Source organism: Carassius carassius, chromosome 39 (assembly GCF_963082965.1).
Source record: "Carassius carassius chromosome 39, fCarCar2.1, whole genome shotgun sequence".
Classification (NCBI taxonomy): Eukaryota; Metazoa; Chordata; class Actinopteri; order Cypriniformes; family Cyprinidae; genus Carassius; species Carassius carassius.
The window spans coordinates 27,646,626-27,670,098 of NC_081793.1; the positions used below are offsets into that span (position 1 = coordinate 27,646,626).

Sequence of the window (23,473 nt, forward strand, 5' to 3'; positions counted from 1 at the left end):
CACTGTGGAATCCTGGGTAAGCACATTATTTATCTACACTGATTCTCAGTCAAAGACTGTGCCTATATTGCACAAAATCTCAAAGACAAACCTGATTCATAAATTAAATAAATGTTTTTTTTATTATTCTAAAAAGCACAGATGTATGATTTGGCTGAGAGATCACTATAAGATGTATATAAAAGCAATAAAAGTCTATGCTATATCCTAATTTAGATGGCAAACTAAATATGCACGAGAGAAGCATATTACTCCCTCAACACGTCCTTTCATCCAGAAAAAAGAAACCTCAGCATGAACAGCTAATAATCTCAATGTGTATTAGAAATTCAGCAGCAACAGAGAGCAAATTTACCCTCTCAGTCCTTCAGGGCAAAACAAACTCATTACTCATTTCAAACACACACAAGGAAAACCAATTCAGATAGAAAGTTTCTTTTTCTTTTACTTCATGACTAGTAGCTTTGAGGCAATCTATAAGCTACTGTACTCCTAAAAGTACATCACACTTTTGTACACTCTTAAAAATAAGTATTCCAAAAGGATGATTTGCAGCTTAGCATGTCATAGAAAAAATAAGAAGAAGAAAAAAATTGGGCTCCACAAAGAACATTCAGTGACCAGTTCTTAAAAGAACAATGTTTTTCTTCATGCAAAGAACATTTTAAGATCCTGAAGGGTTTTATGGATATTAAAGGTTCGCCTTGAAACCAGTAATATCATTAAAGAACCTTTATTTTTAAGAGTGCATGGTCTTTAAAACACAAATCAGAGCTGCATCTGATCAAAAGTGGAGAATGGTATTTGCATGGTCCATCTATGTCATTTTTTGGCACAGATGACTAGACGAGCAGGATGAAAGATGAACAGGTAAGTGATACTGTATGAGACAAGGTTACCCTCTTCCTCTTGAGGGCCTGTGGGTGGTTCTGTCCATCTTGAGCTTTTCCCAGGAGGTCCGGGAACACCAGAGGCTTGAGCGATCGGGATCTGGGCGTTCGTGGGTAACGGAAGGGGTCCATCATACGGAAATCTCGCCCGTATCGAACGGAGCAGAGCGAACGTGAGCGAAAGCGTCCGGCTGAGTGCAGACTGTTCACTCCAATCATGTCTGAAACTGTAGTGCACTATGGGAAATAATCAACTCCAGGTGGGTTTTGGATCTTCAAATGAGATGTTTATCAAGTATTCAACTAAAAAAGCTTAAAAGTCTTCCAGTAGGTCATGGGTTCGATTTCCAGATAAAGCAAGAACTGACTTTAAATGCACTGTAAGTCGCTTTGGATAAAAGCAAACCCCAAATGCATGAATGGGAATCTTTAGTAAGAGAAACATATGAAAAAACCCAACATGGCTTCCTCCGTTAATAGACGAGGTAACTGTAAATATAAGTGCTGTGAACCTTTTTTTAATCAGGTTTGTAAGTCCAGCACAGATTTGTGGTCTTTGCGATCACTTAAAACTGTATATGGCTTGAGACCATCGTCTTAATATCCAATTTTAAACATGAAAGCAAAAACGTAACGGATTCTGCGACCATCTGTAGGTCAATATCACTATACATTACACGTCACGTTTGTGAGACGCTAAAACTGGAGAATCAAGTCATTCAGAGCAGCAATATAAAGGGACAGTGATCTTGAAATTTACAATATTTCCCTTGCGGAAAATGAACACATGTAAAAGAGGCTTACAAAAGCCAACTTCTACGAGCTAAACATTGCAACCAGCGAGTGGCCAAACACACACACACACAGTGATGCCACAGATGGCAAGTAAAGCTTTCAGAAGTGTGAAAGAACAGCCGGGATCTGACAGATGGAATGAGGAGAATAGAAACTGGGAGAAAACATGAAATGGACACACACAATGACACACAGAGACGGTCAGCGCGGCGTACAGGAATCCCCACACCTGCAGCAGGTTCAAACGACGAGCCGAATTCAGCACGCAATGCAAAAAACTAACAAAAAAAACCTGAGAAACAATCCGAGATGAAGACTGGTGGGAGCCTGTTGCTTTTGGAGCTGGAGCTGGTTTTCTTTTGTCTATAGCCAAGAAGGAGCAAGCGCTTTCAGAAAATGTGCATCCCTCCTCTCTGCATTGATTTATCCATCAATCCATCCGGGATCCATAACAGGTCTGATGGATTTTTGTGGGACGTGCGTGTGGATACGGTCTCCTCAAAACTGAGTCACAGATATATGTTCATGTACGATCTAAAAATGCCCACTTCGTCACGTCGTCCTGTGTCGTCTTCGCCGTTCTGTTTTATCTTTCAGGCTCCGCAGATGGAAAGTCTCAATCTCAGAGAGACTCGAAGGAGGCTGCAAGCTCTCTCTGTCTCTCTCGCTCTCTCTCTCTCTCTCTTTTTCAGGTTTCAGGCAGCCAATCACAGCGATCCTGCACCCTCAAACACACACACACACACACACACACACAGACTCGGCTCGCTTAGCTTTGAATGCTGATTAACATTCAGCACTTGTGCTCAGAGGTGGGACAGCGAAAGGGAAGAACATGGAATTATGGAATTATTATGAGAGTGAGATGAACACAAAGAACATCATAAAACTACAAGTATGACTGGTGAATAGTCTGTTAAAACACAGTCTATAAAAAAAGCATTGAGGGGTGAAGCTCAGTAAAACATCCAGCTCACCATAATCCAAAATTAATTAATTATTAATTAAATGAATTAGATTCATTGATCAAGATTTTGGAGAAAAACACAGCATGACCTTCTTGGCACATTTCATTTAGATTTAGATTTAATTTATTCTTTTTTTTTTTGTATAAATATTTAACGCTAATGTGTTTTGATTTAATAATTAAAAATATTTTTTTCTCAACCAATTTTACATATTGGTGTGTATATATACACACACACACACACACACACACACACATATATTATATTATTACATCTCTCTCTTTAGGAGATATCTAAACTTTGAAAAGTATAAATTAGGAAAAATGTAGATTTACAACTATGATTTGATTCTTACTATAGCTACACTGCAGATGCATTTTTAATATGGTTCATTTATTATTCATCATACTGTAACATATTCAGAATCATATCTTGGGCAGAAGTGATCTTCATTTTTATAATTTTAATATCCTAAAATTTTACTATAATATTTAATATCAGAGACTAGTATTTTAGCATTACTTGAGTACAAAGCTGAACTTAAACATGGAGCATGATTATTGCTGACAGCCTCCAGCTCTCTGGCCTGGCTGATGTATCTGTCTGTCAGTGGAACAGCGTGGCATGCAGTGCACGGACTGAATGGACGTCATCCGGACGGTCGTGTAGTTTGAACAAAGCGATTAGCCGCTTAGTCTGAGTTTGCTCAACAGGAGAAGAGCTAATTGTTTTCGCCCTCCGTCTGTCGTTATCTCTACACACAGACTGAGTTGCAGTTAAATGGGTCGCTGTCAGCCCATGACCACCCAATCAGTGCCACAGCCTCAGTCCCGCCCCTCCGTCTCCATGACGACGAGGCACTTCAAGCACTCTTCACTAGCGTGTGCAAAAGCCCACAAGCAACCCACGTGTGAGAGACAGTCACAAATCCACTTCTTTCACTAATGCACTAAACACATGCCTCCTGCGGGCACACAGACACAGAATCTTTGCATTTGACCTCATTTAATCCATCTTGGATGTGACTCAATATATTCTTCTGAATAAATAAAAAACAAATACATTGCATGCTTTAACCCTCTGATTCTGGTGTCCATTACAGTGGAAGAAGAAACAAATTCACACACTTTAAATATAATAGGAACTTTTAAAATAATTTATAAAACAATATTTTACATTATTTTATGAATAAACAAATATACCTAAACTCTAAATAAAATAAGAACACTAAAATAATTGACAAGTTATTCATAAAGTAATATAATATTATTAAAACATAATTAATATCATATTATAACAAACAAAATACACTAAACAAAACTATATATATTTACAGTATATACATTATAATAATATTAATATAAAAAAGATGCATGCATACACAATGTAATGGGAATTACAGTATATATATTATAAATTATAATATTAATATAAAAGAAGATGCATGCATACTCAATGTAATGGGAATTACAGTATATATATTATAAATTATAATATTAATATAAAAGAAGATGCATGCATACTCAATGTAATGGGAATTACAGTATATATATATTATAAATTATAATATTAATATAAAAGAAGATGCATGCATACTCAAAGTGTAATGGGAACACAAGTTATATATATACATATATATATATATATATACACACACACTTTTTTTTTTACCTACTGTGGCTTTATCGGTCAATAACCCATGATTAAGCACAAAAAAGGCTATTTACTATTTCAGTAGCGTCTAGAACCATGCTGCATCAATATATAATCGTCCTGCTGTGTGCTCACTGGTGTGTGGACAGTACATCATCTGAAAGCAGCTCATCCAATCAGATTCTAGAGCCAAAACAATCTATTTTATATTAAACAATAACCCTGTTCGTCCAATAATTAGCACTCCACAATAACAGCATTGCTTTATGAGAATGTGCTTATGTAAGCTGCCCTGCTCAGCTGTTGAGCTTAAATGAGAGAACCAGAATGAGTAGGAGGCAAGAGTGAGAGAACTGATGTTGCAAGGGACCGAGAAAAAGGATCGCCAGAAGGAAAGAGAAGTGAGAGAGAGAGAGAAAGAGAGGTCGTCATATAAACTATAGAGACTGATTTAAAACACTTGGTATGAACAGCAAGAACTCAGACCGATCTCCATCGGCTCTCCCTCGCTCTTCAGACGGTTTCTGTCCCAACGAGAGTCAGTGTTTTCATCAACAAGCTGAAGGACTGAAACACAAGCAGCTCCTCAGATAGAGCTCACTGCTGCCACTTTAGCAGAGCACAGAGATTTCAAAGGATTCATGCCACAGAAAACAGGATTTTCTCTGCTTTTTTTCCCCAGTTACAATGCAATGCGGCTTTGCAGCAAATCAGTGCAAACCAAAAAACATTGTTAGTTATGTTCAGCATGCTATCAAAATTCTCTTTCTATTACTGTAATTTACACTATGTATAATGTGCACAGTATAAACTTTTTCATATGGAGCTTGTTGACTGCATTTTGCAACATGTTCCACCCGTATCCCACAATGCAATGCTTTCAACCTGACCTTCCACTTCCTGTGAAAAATAAACCCATATTTTTGTACAATGAAGAACATCTCAGTATTTTTCCCATTGTAAAGCAAAATAAATAAAGTACACACACAATTATATAAATATATATAATATATAAATATTACATCACACACAAACAAAATTATTTTTATTATTTATTTATTTAGCATTGTGACGTTATTTTAATGACAATTAAGCACATTTAAATTCTTCTTCCCGGTAACCCACTGTGATGTAAAATATTCTTTGTCTTTTTAAAAACAAATCGTTAACATCGTTAGATCCTTCAGCAGCTTCAAAACATCTCCTGCCAGATAACACACGACACGTTCGCTATTGACCCCAAAACCAATCTAAACCTCGTTTAGCTCATTAGTATTAACTCAAGAACTCATCTGATTAGCTCAGAATGTGCCTGCAGGGTTAATGAATGGAAGCAAACCATCCCGTTTCCTACCAATGAAATTAAAGCACTAATCTAATAATATAAACCGATAAATGACCTACTGAAGAGTTAGTGCTTCCCAAAGGGACACAGATCTCTCCTGCTTCAAATCACACTCAACAGTGCTGAATGTTATAAAGGCACAGCTGTCGCATGACCACACAAGTGTACACACCATCAACACACACACACCTGCTATACACACCATCCCTAATCATCTACTAAAGACGTCTATTGACATGCATATCTTCTCTGCAGAAAATTTACCATCAATAATAAATAATGCAAACAGTTTCCAAATGCTGCTTTAGTGAGGGATATTTATGAAATACACAGTACATCACCTTGAGAAGTTCTTTAGGGAAATCATGTCCGCTGTTTAGTCCTTCCAGATTCCCGATGAACTGACTGCAGGACATTCGCTTGCCAACATTCTGCCAACAGAGAAGAGCATCACACACCTGATAAACGAGCTGCTATTAGTCCTCAGTCATCTGTGCAGGAACACAGAGAAAACAACAGCATTCTGCCTGACTAAAAGAACTTTTACACATTTAATCTGGCAGAGAATAATATATATATATATATATATATATATATATATATATATATATATATACACACAAAAAATACAAATTAAAATGTTAATTTATAATGCAATTAATCACATTTTTCCAGTTTCCCCAGTATATTGTGAAAAAAATGTCCTACTCCTATAAATCAACAACAAAAGAAGTATTATTAAATACATATAATAGACGTATTAAATACTTTTTACAAATATTATATTTTATTCAAATAAAATAAAATAAACTTATTTCAGTTAGTTGCAAAGACCTGAGTATGAAATAAAGCTAAACTGAAATAAAACATGAGAAACCTAAACAAATATGAGAAATTTTGCAACTATAAACAGAAATATAAAATATATATACATATATCCACACGAAGTTGGGAGAAAATATGATTAACAGTCATGAGCACAATGCCATAATGCAGAAAAAACTTAGATCTAATTTTATTTATGCAAACCAAAATCCCTTTATTTGTTCCTTAGATTCATAATAAAAAATCCAGGACATTGTGTAACCAGATTCAGGCAATGATGCATTTAAAGGTACTCAAAAAAGTGTGAAAGTTTGTCATTTATAGCACATTTTCCGATGAGATGTGATATTCTCAATGTTACCCAGAAAACAGGATACAGGTTTAACTCTTTTGAAATACTTCTGCTAAATGTTACACTGTCAGACATGCAAAAGAAATCTAATGTATCTCTTGCTCTGGCTACTGTGTATAGACCACCAGGGCCGTATACAGAATTCCTAAAAGAATTTGCAGATTTCCTCTCAGACCTTCTAGTTACAGTTGATAAGGCGCTAATCATGGGAGATTTTAATATTCACGTTGATAATGCAAATGATACATTAGGACTTGCGTTTACTGACCTAATAAACTCCTTTGGAGTCAAGCAAAATGTCACCGGGCCCACTCATCGTTTTAATCATACACTAGATCTAATTATATCGCATGGAATCGATCTTACTGCTATAGATATTGTACCCCAATGTGATGATATTACAGACCATTTCCTTGTGTCGTGCATGCTGCGTATAACTGATATTAACTATATGTCTCAGCGTTACCGTCTGGGCAGAACTATTGTTCCAGCCACCAAAGACAGATTCGCAAATAACCTGCCTGATCTATCTCAACTGCTATTTGTACCCAAAAATACACATGAATTAGACGAAATTACTGACAACATGGGCACTATTTTCTCTAATACATTAGAAGCGGTTGCCCCCATCAAATTGAAAAAGGTTAGAGAAAAACGTACTGTGCCATGGTATAACAGTAATACTCACTCTCTCAAGAAAGTAACTCGTAGTCTTGAACGCAAATGGAGAAAAACTAACTTGGAAGTTTTTAAAATTGCATGGAAAAACAGTATGTCCAGCTATAGACAGGCTCTAAAAACTGCCAGGGCAGAGCATATCCACAAACTCATTGAAAATAACCAAAACAATCCAAGGTTTTTATTTAGCACAGTGGCTAAATTAACAAATTACCAGACGCCACCTGATTCAAATATTCCACCAACGTTAAATAGTAATTACTTTATGAATTTCTTCACTGATAAAATAGATAACATTAGAAATACAATAGCGAATGTAGATTCTACAGCGTCTAACACTTCAGTTTCATCCATCGCACCCAAAGATAAACTGCAGTGCTTTACAAATATAGGACAGGAAGAGCTAAATAAACTTATCACTGTATCTAAAACAACAACATGTTTATTAGATCCTGTACCCACTAAATTACTAAAAGAGCTGTTACCTGTAGCCGAAGAACCGCTTCTCAATATCATTAACTCGTCGTTATCTTTAGGTCACGTCCCAAAACCATTCAAGCTGGCGGTTATCAAGCCTCTTATTAAGAAACCAAAACTAGATCCTAGTGTACTGGCAAATTATAGGCCTATTTCAAATCTTCCATTTATGTCTAAAATTTTAGAAAAAGTTGTGTCTGCTCAATTGAGCACCTTCCTGCATAAAAATGATCTGTATGAAGAATTTCAGTCAGGTTTCAGGCCCCACCATAGCACAGAAACTGCACTTGTTAAAATTACAAATGACCTGCTTCTTGCGTCAGATCAAGGCTGCATCTCATTTCTAGTCTTACTTGATCTTAGTGCTGCGTTCGACACCATAGATCATGACATACTCATAGATCGATTACAAAACTATACAGGTATTCAAGGGCAGGCTCTAAGATGGTTTAGATCCTACCTGTCCGATCGCTACCATTTTGTTTATTTAAATGGGGTGTCATCTCATTTATCATCAGTAAAATATGGAGTGCCACAAGGATCCGTCCTAGGTCCCCTTCTATTTTCAATATACATGTTGCCCCTTGGTAATATTATTAGAAAATACGGAATTAGCTTCCACTGTTATGCTGATGATACTCAGCTATATATCTCAACGAGACCAGATGAAACTTCCCAATTATCTAAGCTAACAGAGTGTGTTAAAAATGTAAAAGATTGGATGACAAATAATTTTCTCCAATTAAATTCGGATAAGACAGAGATATTTATTATTGGACCAAAAAACACCACACAGAATCATGTAGATTACAATCTGCAACTAGACGGATGTACTGTTACTTCCTCTACAGTCAGAAATCTGGGTGTTATATTGGACAGCAATTTGTCTTTTGAAAATCATATTTCCAATGTTACAAAAACCGCATTCTTCCATCTTAGAAACATTGCCAAGCTACGAAACATGTTATCTGTTTCTGATGCAGAAAAGCTAGTTCATGCTTTCATGACCTCTAGACTGGACTATTGTAATGGACTTCTAGGTGGTTGTCCTGCTTCGTCAATAAACAAGCTACATGTAGTCCAAAATGCAGCAGCTAGAGTCCTTACCAGGTCAAGAAAATATGATCATATTACCCCAATTTTACAGTCTCTGCACTACCTATTAAGTTCCGTATCAGTTACAAATGATCATTACTTACCTATAAGGCCCTAAATGGTTTAGCTCCTGCGTACCTAACTAGCCTTCTACCACGCTACAACCCATCACGCACCCTAAGGTCACAAAACGCTGGACTTTTGGTAGTTCCTAGGATAGCAAAGTCCACTAAAGGAGGTAGAGCTTTTTCACATTTGGCTCCCAAACTCTGGAATAGCCTTCCTGATAATGTTCGGGGTTCAGACACACTCTCTCTGTTTAAATCTAGATTAAAAACGCATCTCTTTCGCCAAGCATTCGAATAATGTATCTCTTAAATTGTGAGTGTAGTTGCATCTGCATTTTTATTCTTTAGCTTGGGTTAAACTAATTTTACTTTGTTGGATCAGCAGCTATGCTAAGGATGTCTCTATTTTGTTTCTATGTTTTGCCACGGGATAACTAGGATTTACACAAGCTCCAGTCTGGATCCAGAACACCTGAGAAGAGATGATGCTGACCCTCAGAGGACGCCAGATGATCCTAACCTTGAATCAACAAACAGAACTAACAATTATTGCTACATGTGTGACTGCATCCTATAATTACTATTAATTAATAATATTGATAGTTCATCATCTAGCTGACTACGTCTTGTATTATTATTATTTTTATTTTTCTAAAATCCTGTCAAACGTGCACAAACTACTAGCTACTACTAAATATTATAGAAACATAATTTTCTGTAAAGTTGCTTTGTAACGATTTGTATTGTAAAAAGCGCTATACAAATAAACTTGAATTGAATTGAATTGATGTCACAGTCAGAGTATGGCGTTTTCTGCCTCTGAAAGTCAGCACGAGATGTCCTACATTTAATCGGCGAGTACATGAATATATGAATGTCTGGAGCTGCAGAAAGGCTCTGGAATACATCATCTGATATTGTGGACTGAGGAGTTTCATCAGAGCAAAGCTGAAATCGCTCACAGCTCTCATCAGGACCATAAACCTGTTACCATGGCGACAGCGAGTCTGGCTTATAACAGGCGTCATGTGTTTGCTGATGGCCCTAAACCCTTTAACAAAGCACAGGAGCAGCGCTAAATATCCTGCCAGCAGACAGACATCAGCAGTGATTGACAGACCACAGATCCCTCCAGACGTCCATCGCGCAGCCTTTTCCAGCGTTTAAACTCCAACGCTAACTCCAAGAGCATTTCTGTTTTTTAATTTTATTTATTTATTATTTGTTTCATTTTAAAAACCGAGATATTGCAAACAACTTTAATGTTTGAAATCATATTTCTGAGCACATACATCTGTTGACGTCAATTTGTAGGCCAAGCCAGAAGGCTAATTCACTACAGGATCCCTTGAGGATTTCAAATAGGTTTTTAGATTAGCAGTTAACAGAGTTTCATGTTTTGTTCTTTAGCATAAATCACACGCGTCAAACATGATCTCTGAAAGTTGCAACATAAGAACAATAACTATCACATGGATTTGAGTTTATGTGCATTAAGAATCAGACACTTATGTTAGTCCTTATAAAGCAAGTTGGTAGCAGCTTATTATACTTCATAAACCATAAACCGCTGCTCTAAACCTGCAAACTGCACTGAAGTCAACAGTGATTTCAAACCCCTCTGTTGTGTTGTTATTTTTAACTAAAAACTAACTAATACTAGGACTATCAAAAACTGTTTGGGATTTAAAAAAACTAAACAAAACAAAAAAAAACACATTAGATGTAAAACCAAAACGTAAAATAACAAAAAAACAACAACAACACGGTAACACTTTAGAATAATGGTCCATTAGTTTAATGTTAGTTAACTACTTTAGTTAACATGAGCTAAGGAAGAACGATCCTTCTACAGTATTTATTAATATTAGTTTATGTTAATTTCAACATTTACTGATGCATTATTCAGATCAAAAGTTGAGCTTGTTAACATTTGTTAATGCACTGTGAATTAGCATGAACTAACAATGAATAACTATTTTCATTAACTAACATTAACAAAGATGAATAAATACTAATAAATGTATTGATCATTGTTTGTTGAATTAACTATGAATTAACTAACATTAACTAATGGACCATTATTCTAAAGTGTTACCAAAAAAAAAACTTATAAATTGAAATAAGTTTGAGTTGAAGTGTTAAAATGACTAAAACTGAAATGAAAATGAAGCTAAATAGAAATTTAAAAAAATATATAAATATTAGATGAAAATTTTAAACAAACGAAAGTTCGAAATATTGCCTTCACAACTGACTGAACTAAAGTTTAAGTGATAAATCTATTAAAACTGAAATAAAAAAAGCTAAATCCAAATATTAAAAAGCAAAAAATATAAATATTAGATGGAAACCAAACATAAAAAATAGGAATATGGCCTTCACAGATAAATGTAAAATAGATTTAAGTACTAAAATCACTAAAATGTAAATAAAATAGAAAATATAAAAACAAAAATTTAAATTTACCAAGACTGAAATAAAAATTAAGCTATGTTATTTGCATTAAAAATGTACTAAATTGGAAAAATATGTGGTCTCAGCCTTTTGAAACACAGTACATGTGTAACTTCACCGCTGCACTGATGCTCTCGTCTGTACGCTGAAGTGAAGATGCAGTGATTTGTTAGAGTGAACTCACGTGTCCGTGCAGGTCTGTGTTGAGCAGCATGAGAGCACAGGTCAGCGTGTGGACACTGTCTGAGAGACACAACCACACACAAATACATATTTACACTTGTGCGGCCTGTTAACATACGCAGCACACACACACACACACACACAGAGAGAGAGCTGTACCTTCAGCTTGTGCGAGAGATGAATTGCACTGCACATATTGACGGGAAAAGTGTGCTAAGATTCTCTCTCTCTCCTGTGTCTCGCCCGTCAGAGCAAATTCTAATAGAAATGCCCTGAAATAAACACAAACAATAATAAACAAATGCCCTGACATCAACAAACAGTGATGAAAAGCCATTGTCATGATGACAACAATTAAAATATCAAAATACAATTATAAAATTCTTCATAGTGGAGTCCAATATTTCTAAATCGACTTTCTATGTTATTTTGAAATGACAAATCATATTTTTTATTAGTTTAGTATTACTAATATAATTATTACTATAGTAGTAAATCATTGCTTATTAATATTTTTTATATTATTACACTATATGTACAAATCATATAATGCACACACTATTACATAACGTATTATATAGTATAATATTACTAAACATATTGTATTAAACATTACAAATGTGTGAATGAGAAAATGTAGAATATTATTAAACGTGACATGTTGAAGTAGAAAGATTGAAGTGAAGTAAAAATCTGAAGAATATACTGAGTATTTTCTTATAAACCAAGCTTTAAATTAATAAAACAAACAAAGAAAGTCAGTTTTCTTGTACTGACCTAAGTGCTTGGTCCAAAGTCATTTCAGTAAAACTGAAGTAGCGCAGATATTCCTCTGCCACCAGGCGATTGAAGTCATTGCTAAAAAGGAGTCAGATATGAAAAAGACGATCAAAGAAGATGACAATGTAAGAATAAACAAGGGAGACACGGGAGGAAGGGTGACAGACGTGGCCGAGGCCTGTCAGAGATACACCGCTGGATGAACATTCCCATGATGCACCTGTCAGAGAGAGAAGAGCTCTTAAAATACAGACGCTGTGAGCAATGAAAGCAGAGCAGGAGAATAAAAGCTGCATGAAAGCTGCATTATATAACAGCGGCACAGGACAGAGAGAGATGGACAAACCACAAGGTCAGAGAGAAGACGCTCAAACTCACCGAGGATTGATTTCTTAGTCAACATGAAAACAAATCTGAATGCTTTTATGGTCCTGATTTAATTGTGAACAATTCGGAGTGCACATTATTCTAAGGAATATCCATTATTGGGCTCGGAATCGGAAAAAATAAATGTATAACTGGCAAAGCTAATAATATAAAGATAAAACAAAATATAAAAATGCAATAATATACAAGAATACAAATGACAGCATAATGAACTGATAAGATGAAACTATTTAAATTGAAATTAATCTGAAAGTCTATGGAGTCAGTGTATTAAAAAAGAATAAATATTAAATCATTAAAAATAACAGTAAAATTTTAATAAATATTAAAAATAAAAATTTTTGCCTTGACAACTGATTGAAATAAGCTGAAGTACTAAAAATGACTAAAAAATTAAATCAAAACATACGCAACATAAAAAGAAAAAATGAAAACAAAAATGTACTAATATGCGAAGAACTATATAGAGACGTTTCCATATGGTTACACTTTAAAATAAGTTTTTATTTGTTAACATTAGTTATCTACATTAGTTGACAAACTAACAACAAATAATACTTCTATAGAATATACTAATCTTAACATTTACTAGTACATCTAAGATCAAAAGCTGTATCTGTTAACAATAATGAACTAATAGAAACACAAATCTTTTTATTAACTTACATAAATGTTAAAAAATGCTGTAAAAGCATATTGCTCAATGTTAGTTAATGCATAAACTAATATTAACAAATTAAACTTTATTGTAAAGTGTTGGCATATATAAAGTAACAGCACTAACAATCCTAAATAACAATAAAAGTACAGACTTGAAGAGGATTTACTCACTTTTTACTCAAATGACGTGCAACATCGCACTTCCTGAAGCCGTCGAGGTTGAAGAGCCGCTTGGCCAGACGTTTGGCAGCGTCCAGATTGGCGCGGTTTCCGTTACTGAGAGTGTCATTACTGCCCAAACCCAAACGCTCAGTCAGCTCCTGATCCAAATCTGGGTCCACAGCAAAGCGAGGAGACTTCTCTCTGAACAAACGCACAAATAAGATTATTCTGCTGCGTTCAGTGCATCATCACAGAACATTGCACCACTTCAGTACATTAATTGATGAAAACAGAAATAGACTAGCACCATTTCATTCACAGGAAGATGTACCTTGGTACTTTCCTGTAAGAAGCACAAAAACCAATATAGGATATTTAAGATTAATAAAATCTATCGCAAGTTCTGACACCTCCTCCATGTTATAATTTCCAATGTTTAATCAATAATATAATCAAAGACATTACAAACTGAAGTAAGGGAATTACATAGTGACCAAAAACGTGTTTAACAAATGTTCTCTAAATAATTTCAGCTAAATGTGAGCAGGCATAAGTAGCACAGCAATAGCTAACAATACATTGTAAAATTATAGATTTTTCTTTTATGCCAAAAATCATTAGGATATTAAGTAAAGATCATGTTCCATGAAGATATTTTGTAAGTTTCCTACCATACATGTATCAAAACTTAATATTTGATTAGTAATATGAATTGCTAAGAACTTCATTTGGACAACTTTAAATGGAATTTTCTTAATATTTAGATTTTTTTGCACCCTGAGATTCAAATTCAGATTGTCAAATAGTTGTATCCTAATGAACCATACATCAATGGAAAGCTTTTTTATTCATCTTTCAGGTGATATATAAATCTCAGTTTCATAAAATTGACCCTTATGACTGTTTTTGTGGTCCAGAGTCACGAATGACAGAAATATTGAGAAAGTTTCACATATTAAGGAGATCACATATTAAATGAGTGATTTTACACTAGTGACATTGACGTAACTGTAGTATCTGTGGGATTTGGGCGTAAACTATGGTCACCAAGCTAGATAACAAACACAAACAGCTTTAGAGTCTGAACTCATTTCCATTTCGTAATTTTGTTAAATTATTTTTGTACTCTATTAATCTGATTTCCCCTGGTTTCTATAAATGAACTCCAGCAGACCTCAGCTCACCCTTTCTTATCAGTGCCTCACACTAAATCCACACCAAACACAAACCATGAGCAGAAATGTGTGAAACTCAAACAAAGACGTCTGGACACACAAAAAACACTTCTTAAAGAGACAAGCACGACAAATGAGTATGTGCTCCATATCTGGGTTATTAGCTTTAACTGAAACTAAAACTAAAGCCATCATTTATTATTACTTGATATAAACATTAAATAATAAACATTAACTGAAATGAAATTTAGAAGAAAAATAATAATAATTTGATTACAGATATTTGTCAAGACAACAATTTTCTTAAATTCACACAAATTTTCTCATAAATCCTCATGAAAAACAAACCATGTGAGGAAAAGGTGTGACAGGAAGTAAAGAAACACTTCTTTACAAAGACAAGCATGACTTATTACTGTTAACTGAAACTAAAACTATTTTCAGAGAAAAAAAAAATGCATTAATAAAAATAACTGGTGTGTGTTGTTTGTGTTTGCCCACTGTAGACGTTCTGGGTTGTTTCTTGTTTTTTCTAATACCAAATCTGACCCTGGAGCACAAACCAGTCTGAAGTCTCTGGGGTGTATTTGTAGCAATAGCCAAAAATACATTGTGTGGATCAAAATTATGAATTTGTGTTTTATGCCAAAAATCATTAGGATATTAAGTTAAGATCATGTTCCATTAAGATATTTTGTAAATTTCCTATTGTTAATATATCAAAACTTAATTTTGGATTAGTAATATGCATTGCTAAGAATTCATTTGGACAACTTTAAAGGTGATTTTCTCAATATTTAGATTTTTTTGCACCCTCAGATTCCAGATTTTCAAAGAGTTGCATCCTGGCCAAATATCATCTGATCCTAACAAACAATTATTTAATTTATTTATTCAGCTTTCAGATGATGTATAGACCTAATTTTTTTAAAAAAGGCCCTTAATACTGGTTTTGTGGTCCAGGGTCACAAATCATAAACAATAAAAATAGTTAAGCTCGCCTTTTCTGCTAAATACTATATTGCATTCATTAGGACAATGACAGGTGAATACAGCAATGATGATCAGTTTCTACCTGTACGGTGTGTGGCAGCGGGTCAGCGCAGAGCAATGCCAGCAAAACACCGAGTGGGCTTGTTTCCTCACACCATCTCTGCCAAAACGTCTCTCTGAGGTGCACCTCTGGACCTCAGCCATGTCTGTATTAATGCTCATCTTTTCACAGTCCACCTGAGCTGCTTGTCTCTATCTCCTCAGGTGTTTCTGGACATCTCTATGAGACCAATGCTGCTGTTTGAATCTAGTTGTGGTTAAATATCTTGATTCCAAAGATCCTGATTCCAAAGAACTCATTAGCTCACAAACTTGCCAGATATTTCCTTGTCAAAGTGTTTCTATCCCTTTGTGAACATTTCTGACGCTCTAATGACCCGAGTGTGGTGTGGCATATAAATTCTCTCAATCTCTCGCTCTACAGCGGCTCCTCGGTTCACACACACTTTAAAATGTACAAACCTTTTGTTTTCTTTCCCATGATCCTCTTTAGAGTAGCTGATTAATGAATCATTTGATCACACACACAAACACACACACACACACACACAGCAAATTAATGTTTAATCTTTCTCTGGACATACAGTAGTTTAGATATTTACCAGCTACAACTACAAACACTTAGATTAAAAATTTCAAGTTTCATAATTAAAGGTATTCACTTCTGCATTTACAGTAAGTGTGGTCATCAGTCCCCTAAAACCCAACAAATCAGTGCATGGGTAAGCCAGAATAAGTTAAAATAATAAAAAAAGACATAAAAAATGCATAATATTATAAAATACTTCTATTTCAAATAAATAAAGGACTTTCTTTTAAATCAAAGAATCTATAAAATAAAATGTATAATTTTCCACAAAAATATAAAGCAGCACAACATTTTTCTATATTGGTAAGAATAAGAAATGTTTCCTATGCCCCAAATCATCATATTAGAATTATTTCTGAAGGATCATGTGTCACTGAAGACTGGAGTAATAATGCTGAAAATGTAGCTTTGATCACAGGAATACAATGTTATTTTAAAAAATAAATTTTAAATAGAAAGCAGTTATTTTAAATTGTAAATATTTTACGTTTTAAAAAACCTTACCGATCCCAAACTTTTGAATGGTAGTGTATATTTACATACAATCCACTGGATGATTAACCTTATACTATTTCTCTGTACTCTTTCCATGTAGTCGAAACTTAGAACGAAAGAGAGATAGGGAGAAAGCTAAAGAAAGAGTTCAGATTGGGGTTTTCTGTGTCACTGGGCTTAACGTTTGGATAAGCACCTCCACAATGCTGCTACTGTTCCTGCCATGCTAAATGAACAACACACACATTTTAATTGACATAACAATTGAGCACTCATTATGAGACAACTGAGGATTTGATTGGCTCATAGGTTGGCTGACCAGAGCAAATCCATTATGTTGTGTTTATATTACTTAAAACTGTTGCATCTGATGCAGTGTAGGGAATTTCAATACAATATTTTCTTATTAAATGTGTGAAGTTTGTTCAATAAGGGCAAATGCAATAGTGATGCTTTTAATTCTAATGGTGTGTTTGATTCTAATACTGACACCTTTGCAAAAAGCACTTATGAAAGGCTGTCACCACCTAGTGGTTTACTTTAGCTACTACAGGATGGTAGTGTAATATTGCAGTATAATGCTGCACTGTGCCTCCAAATACACATAGCATTTAGAACAGATGCTAACTTTTTTGTTTTACAAGATATAAACAGAATGGAGACACAGGACGTATAAAATATCACATTATTCATCCTTGATTTATGAAGCAACATTCCTCTGATTGTGAAAATAAATATTTTTCAGACTATTCCCAGCCTCGTGGGTATCCATGTCTCAAGGTGATCTATGCAGCAGTAACTTCTGTTCTCTGCCAGCAATCATCTTTGCCTTTCATCTGTCCTTCACACACACACACACACACACACACACACACACACACACACACACACTCCTGTCTAAACTCAGCCTGCAGTCAAGTCATAGGGACAGCAGATGTAAGAGGTTAAACCAACAGACAAATAGGTCATTCAGAATCATTACGGTGTAAATTAGCTACACTTGGATAGATAAAAAAAAGACATTGCTTAGAATCCACCTCAAGCAATTCAACGTTAACCGGTCAAACCAAGCTGAAATGTACATATATTAAATCATAAATAGAATAAATGAAATATTATATATTATTTTATATTGATTAGTTATCCTAAACACTGGTTTGGAGTAATATATCTGGTGACGTCTACATCAAGCTCACAAAAAGTATTCTTGATTATGGGGGGGAAATATAACCTTGGCGGTTTACTTAAGATTCACCAATATTCAAGTCACAGTAAACAAAAATCGCAGTATGTTTTACTTCAAAGGAAACTGTGCTTGCATACTCCCTCTGCTGGAGAAACCGAGCTATTGCAAATATCATATTAGTAGGGCAGGTTTACTCGGGGCTCGTCCAAATACACACACTTGCAGTCTTTCCACTTGACCACTGTATACTTACTGTATACCACTGTATTTCCTGTAAGTTTTCAAGTGGACGTGAAGATCACAACTTTTCACTTATAGTGATGTAAAAATGCAAGCGTTTATAGAGATTTATTTAGATTTTCAATACTTTTCATTTTAAAATAACACTTCTAAATGTCTGGTCAATAGTCCTTATGAAAGACAACACTATTTAATAATTGTGGTGCTTCTAATAAAGTGATAAAAAGCAGTTGCAAATGTTGTACAAAATAAATATACTCATCTTTGCACCAATAAAACATGCAACACTTTAATGTTTTACTACCTACTTATTTGAAATATCTAATTATAATCAACATTAAACTTACACTGGAAAGGTTTGCACAACCTCTCATGGGATCTTGGCAAAAAAGACTCACGTGTTATTTCCAGAACACGATGCATGATACACTTTTTAAGTCCTGGGACTGTCTTGTGCACTTACTTTCTGTTGCATGCTTGTGCTCCCTAGTGGCCAAGTGTGCAAGTGTAAGTATTTAGATAAGCCTCAGAATGGCATACTTCCATACTGCACAGATAAACTTCTACAACCAGAGCACATTAGGAAGTTCTTTCCCAATACATACAATTGCTCACTTCAGTGATGGAAATGACACAGACCTGGGAAGTGGAAGTGGGGGGTTGCTCTGCCAGCTCTGTCCGTTGCGATCGTCTGATCCGCTGCTGAGACGTTCACTGGATGGTGCCCGTGTGGCATCCGTGTCCCCTGTAATCGTCATCAATGACTCTGAAAGGCTGGGCATCTCTATGTGTGCCAATGGAGCGAAGCTGAGCTCCACGATTTGCCGGGCACTCTGGTAGATCTGACCCTGCACCTGTGGAGTCAGTGTGGGGAGGTCAAAGGTCAGGACAGTTTGAGTGCTAGAGGTCAGAAGGTCGAGACTGTCCAGACTGCTGTAGGAGGTGCCCTTGGCACGGTGTGACTCCATGATGTACTCAAAATGCCGGCTGAATGTGTCCAAACTGTCTCTGGACCTTCTGCGAGGACCATGGACTAGGATAGGAGATTTTAGAGCTGGGTGCTCATTAATGAAACGACCTTGAGGCCTAGAAAAAGATAGGCTTGTTATTTCTGATATTTTGAACCATGATTAATCATTTAACAGTTTCTTAAAAAAATTTACATTGGTGTTTGCCACTTCCCACCTCTTTAGCATTATTCTGTAAAACTCCTCTTCTTCATCATCCCGCTCCTGATCGGCCAACAGCCGCCTCACATCACCCTGCATCCTGACAGTGACCCAGCTCGCAACATCCTCCTCTTCCTCCTCCTCCTCCTCCTCCTCCTCCTCCTCCTGTCCATCTGTTCTTTCATTCGGCATCTCTCCTAGCGGGCTACTCCCAGCACAGGAAGTTCCCATGACACTTCGGTTACTCCAAAACGCGGAGTCAGCGTCCTCTTGCTCTGCTAACAGCACATCGTCTATGTCTGTCTCCCGATAACATCGTAACGGAATGGCGTCCAGATCAGTCTCGGAGTATTTCAACGTTCGCCGAATTATGCCTGTTTTGGGGGAGGTGCCTGGGGCTGCAGGGGGCGGAGTCACTAGCTCCACCTCCACGTGTTGGACGTCATGATTAGCTCTGAGAGCAAGCTCCTTCAATTGCAGATAAGAGGGTGGTATTGGGGTGGTGTGACCACTTGGTGGAGCTGTGGAGAATTCTGGAACATCTAGGTGGGTAACAAACAATATTTATTAAGCTATGAAGACAACTAAATCAGTTTGGGTTAATCAATACCAACAATGTTTTGTTGATGACTATATTTCAGCTCAGTTATATTCCAGCATTATTCCACTTTAATGTGGTGAGTTACTTAAACACTTTCATTCACTTGAAACCATCAACACTTAATTACTAATGATGGAATCTAAGTGATCATTAAAACTGATATTAAAGAGGTCAAGAGGCTACTTACTCTTCTCTTGTTTGCTATAAGTTTTTTCTGCTGGAGTGCCAAACAGAAACTCCCACTTGGCACGAGCAGTTTTCTGACAGTGCAGAGATGGACCAGGCACTAAAGAAATGCCATCAGACTGCAACACCCACACAACATAAACACATTAGCTTATAATAAACACTGAACTCAATGTACTAGAAAATAACAGGCCTCTTTCTTTACAAGGAACAGTGTAATGAACAATGTTTGAATTCAATCATTGAATGCTTCTATGAACAGGGGCTCACCTGTATTCCTGATGATGGGTGATCTGATTGGTTGCTGTTCTGGCTGGACTCAGGTGAGATGCAATCTCGGTCTCCTAGGCTTCCCGTTACTCCACTAGAGCTCGGGGATGACCCAACCAAACCCTGCTGATCTTCAAACCCCTGTTCGTCCTCTCCTCTCTCCCCATCGCCCTCTTCTAATACCACCGGCCCTAGAAGCAAAGCCTGTCTTCTCCTCCATTCTGCCCGTCTCTGTTGATGTGTTAGCCTGGTCATCTCCACTAAACTTTCCCCAGGGCTGTGGTTTGCTCCACATAACAAATTGCTCACATTCTCCTCTCCTCGTTCCATGACCTCAACCCTGTCTCTTTTTCTGTACACTGGACTGCTGCTATGGAGATTTCCTTCAAGTTTTTCTGACAAACTGAACTTCCCTTCATCCTTCTTTGCCTGCTCTTTCCACTGCTGTCTAGATGTCCAACTGACTGGACAATCGTCTACACTCTGACCGATAAACAACCGCCTGGAGATCTCCACGCTCTCTGCCACGACATGGTCATCCCAGTCATCCTCGTCCAGGAACCAGGGTTCCGCAGATGTCCACTCCTCTCCAGTGTACTGTGGAGGCTTGTGACGGTGTAAAGTGGGGCTGTCAGAAACTGGCAGGTCAACTCTGAGCTGGCGAGGATCTCGCAGTGGAGAACACACATCTGCTTTGGACAAACCTGGACGAAGAAGACGTGATGGAAGGGCCACAGAATCAGGGTCTCCTCCCACTGGGACAGAGCAGAATGATGTACTGGTCAGGTCATCTCTTAAATCTGAGCTCTTAGTAGCTGGTGCTTCATGCATCCCATTAGTCATAGCATGGTCTTCACGCACAGGTATATTCATCCTGACAGCCGAGCGCTGCACTCGCCTCTGCTGTGAGGTCTCATGCTGGATTTTTCTAGAAGGATACCCATAGTTTGTGCTGCTTAGATTAGACAAACCCCCGAAAACAATGGGGGGAGGAGAACTTCGGACCTCGTTGAAAATTGTTGACACCTTGGTGGCCTCTTCAGCAATCTTGCGGGCTATCTCAGGACTGTTCAGAGCTGAGGAATTATTACTTCCACTCAGCTGGTTCAAACCATGAGTGGGTGTATCTGTGAGGCTGGTCCTTTGCTCTGACAGAGGCCTGCCTTCACTCCAGCTTCCCGAACTTTGATTGACTTGAGCAGAGCAGTCTTGCTTTGAAATGAGATTCTGCTTGGGGCATTCTTGAGACCTGGAGGTGGATTTCTGCTGGTTGTTGTGGCCTGTTTGGGATAAGAAAGCATCTGATGCTGGGCTTTTGTGGGCCCCACAAGCAGCTCCTACCCTGCCTGGGTCAGGATCATGGCGGTAGGCACTGCTGTTTGGCAATGGGGGACCTGCCCAAGACTGGCATCGTTCCCTCTGGTGTTGATGAATCTCTGGACTCCTGTCTGAGCAATGAGAAAACTTACACCTCAATTGGGGAGACCCAAATTCTTTCAGTGCTCGCTGTGTTGCAGCTTGACCGATAGGATTCAAAGTAGAACCCATGTGCTGGTGAAATGGACTATCATTGCTTGAAGATTCAGCAGGTCGTGAACACACTGGATCACTATACCTCTTAAGTGGGCAAGCCGCTACCTCCTTTATTCCACCGGGACTATTAGAAGGACTCTTTACGGTTTTGATCCGGGCCTTCTCAATGTAGCTGAAAGTGACTACAGACCTCTGTCTGAGCTCTGGTTTAGAGGTCTTGTGATGGCTGCAGGTTTGACAAGGTGTTCCAGGACCAGATGTCTGTCTGGAGTATGACGAGTGGGCATGTTTTAATTGTTTACTGTCAATGTTGTTGTTGAGGCCAGAGGGCACCTGTTGGAATGGTTCCTGTTGGGGAATGCTGCATCTTTGAGGGGAATCCAAAGAACTGTGTGAAGGCTGCAGTCTGAAGCTAACATTTGGTTTGAATGAGCTGCTGGGAGGTATGGGAAACCCATAGGCTGCCTGTGCTAATTTGGTCAAAGCTTCGATGGGACCATCTTGTTCCACTGTCGTCTCACAGGAACTACCTTTCCCATCATGCTCTGGTGAGGATCTCACCTCCACATACAAATGAAGGACTTTCCCTGTTTGAGACATGGCGTCATAACAGTACAACACAAAAAGACACTGTGATGAAAACTGAAGAAGAGATGAACAGAATGAAACAGGGATCCCTTTCCCGTTCTGGTCAGTTTGTGAATTCCTGTGATTGTTTGTGAGTGTATTTTTAGTTCATTGAGTTGCCGTTCTCCAGATGCCCTTTCCTGCCAGACCAGCTACTCCAGACAGATAATAGCATGGACCACTGCACCTAACACAGGTAAAAAGGACAGACAATTAATACACTGCAATTGTTCAAATGCAACCTATACATTTTGTGAAGTATTTTCCTTGTCACAGTCACTTTTGGTTTGATCCAAAGCTTGCAATACAAAGCAATGTGGCAGAGAAGTACAGTACATTTCTCGGTCATGACATATAAGTAGAAATTCAATTATACAGAAGCAACAACCTGCTTATATCAGCAGTGATCATCTGACTCATTTTTTTTCCCACTGATGACATACTCATTCTACCATCCATTTAACCAATGGGTCTTGCATTAAACAAACAGAGAATGTCTTCCAGCAGAGACTAAATACACCACTGGAAAAAGACTTCTGGACTGCATTTTTTGCAATATTTATTTTGGAACACA

The 23,473-nt window shown here is 37.2% G+C and overlaps 1 protein-coding gene across 1 annotated transcript in view; it reads right to left on the reverse strand.

Annotated features, from left to right (window-relative positions):
* Positions 1-23,081, reverse strand: part of LOC132121711 (PH and SEC7 domain-containing protein 1-like) — a 39,321-nt gene extending 16,240 nt beyond the window's left edge. Inside the window, exons 1-9 of the mRNA XM_059531427.1 lie at positions 20,740-23,081; positions 20,471-20,588; positions 19,699-20,224; positions 19,153-19,599; positions 13,785-13,976; positions 12,564-12,644; positions 11,946-12,058; positions 11,788-11,846; positions 5,993-6,082 (exon numbers count right to left, since the gene is read on the reverse strand). Of these exons, the coding sequence (XP_059387410.1) occupies positions 5,993-6,082; positions 11,788-11,846; positions 11,946-12,058; positions 12,564-12,644; positions 13,785-13,976; positions 19,153-19,599; positions 19,699-20,224; positions 20,471-20,588; positions 20,740-22,872 (3,759 nt within the window). The 5' untranslated portion in view covers positions 22,873-23,081. The remainder of the gene's footprint in view (positions 1-5,992; positions 6,083-11,787; positions 11,847-11,945; positions 12,059-12,563; positions 12,645-13,784; positions 13,977-19,152; positions 19,600-19,698; positions 20,225-20,470; positions 20,589-20,739) is intronic.
* Between the last annotated feature and the right edge of the window lie 392 nt (positions 23,082-23,473).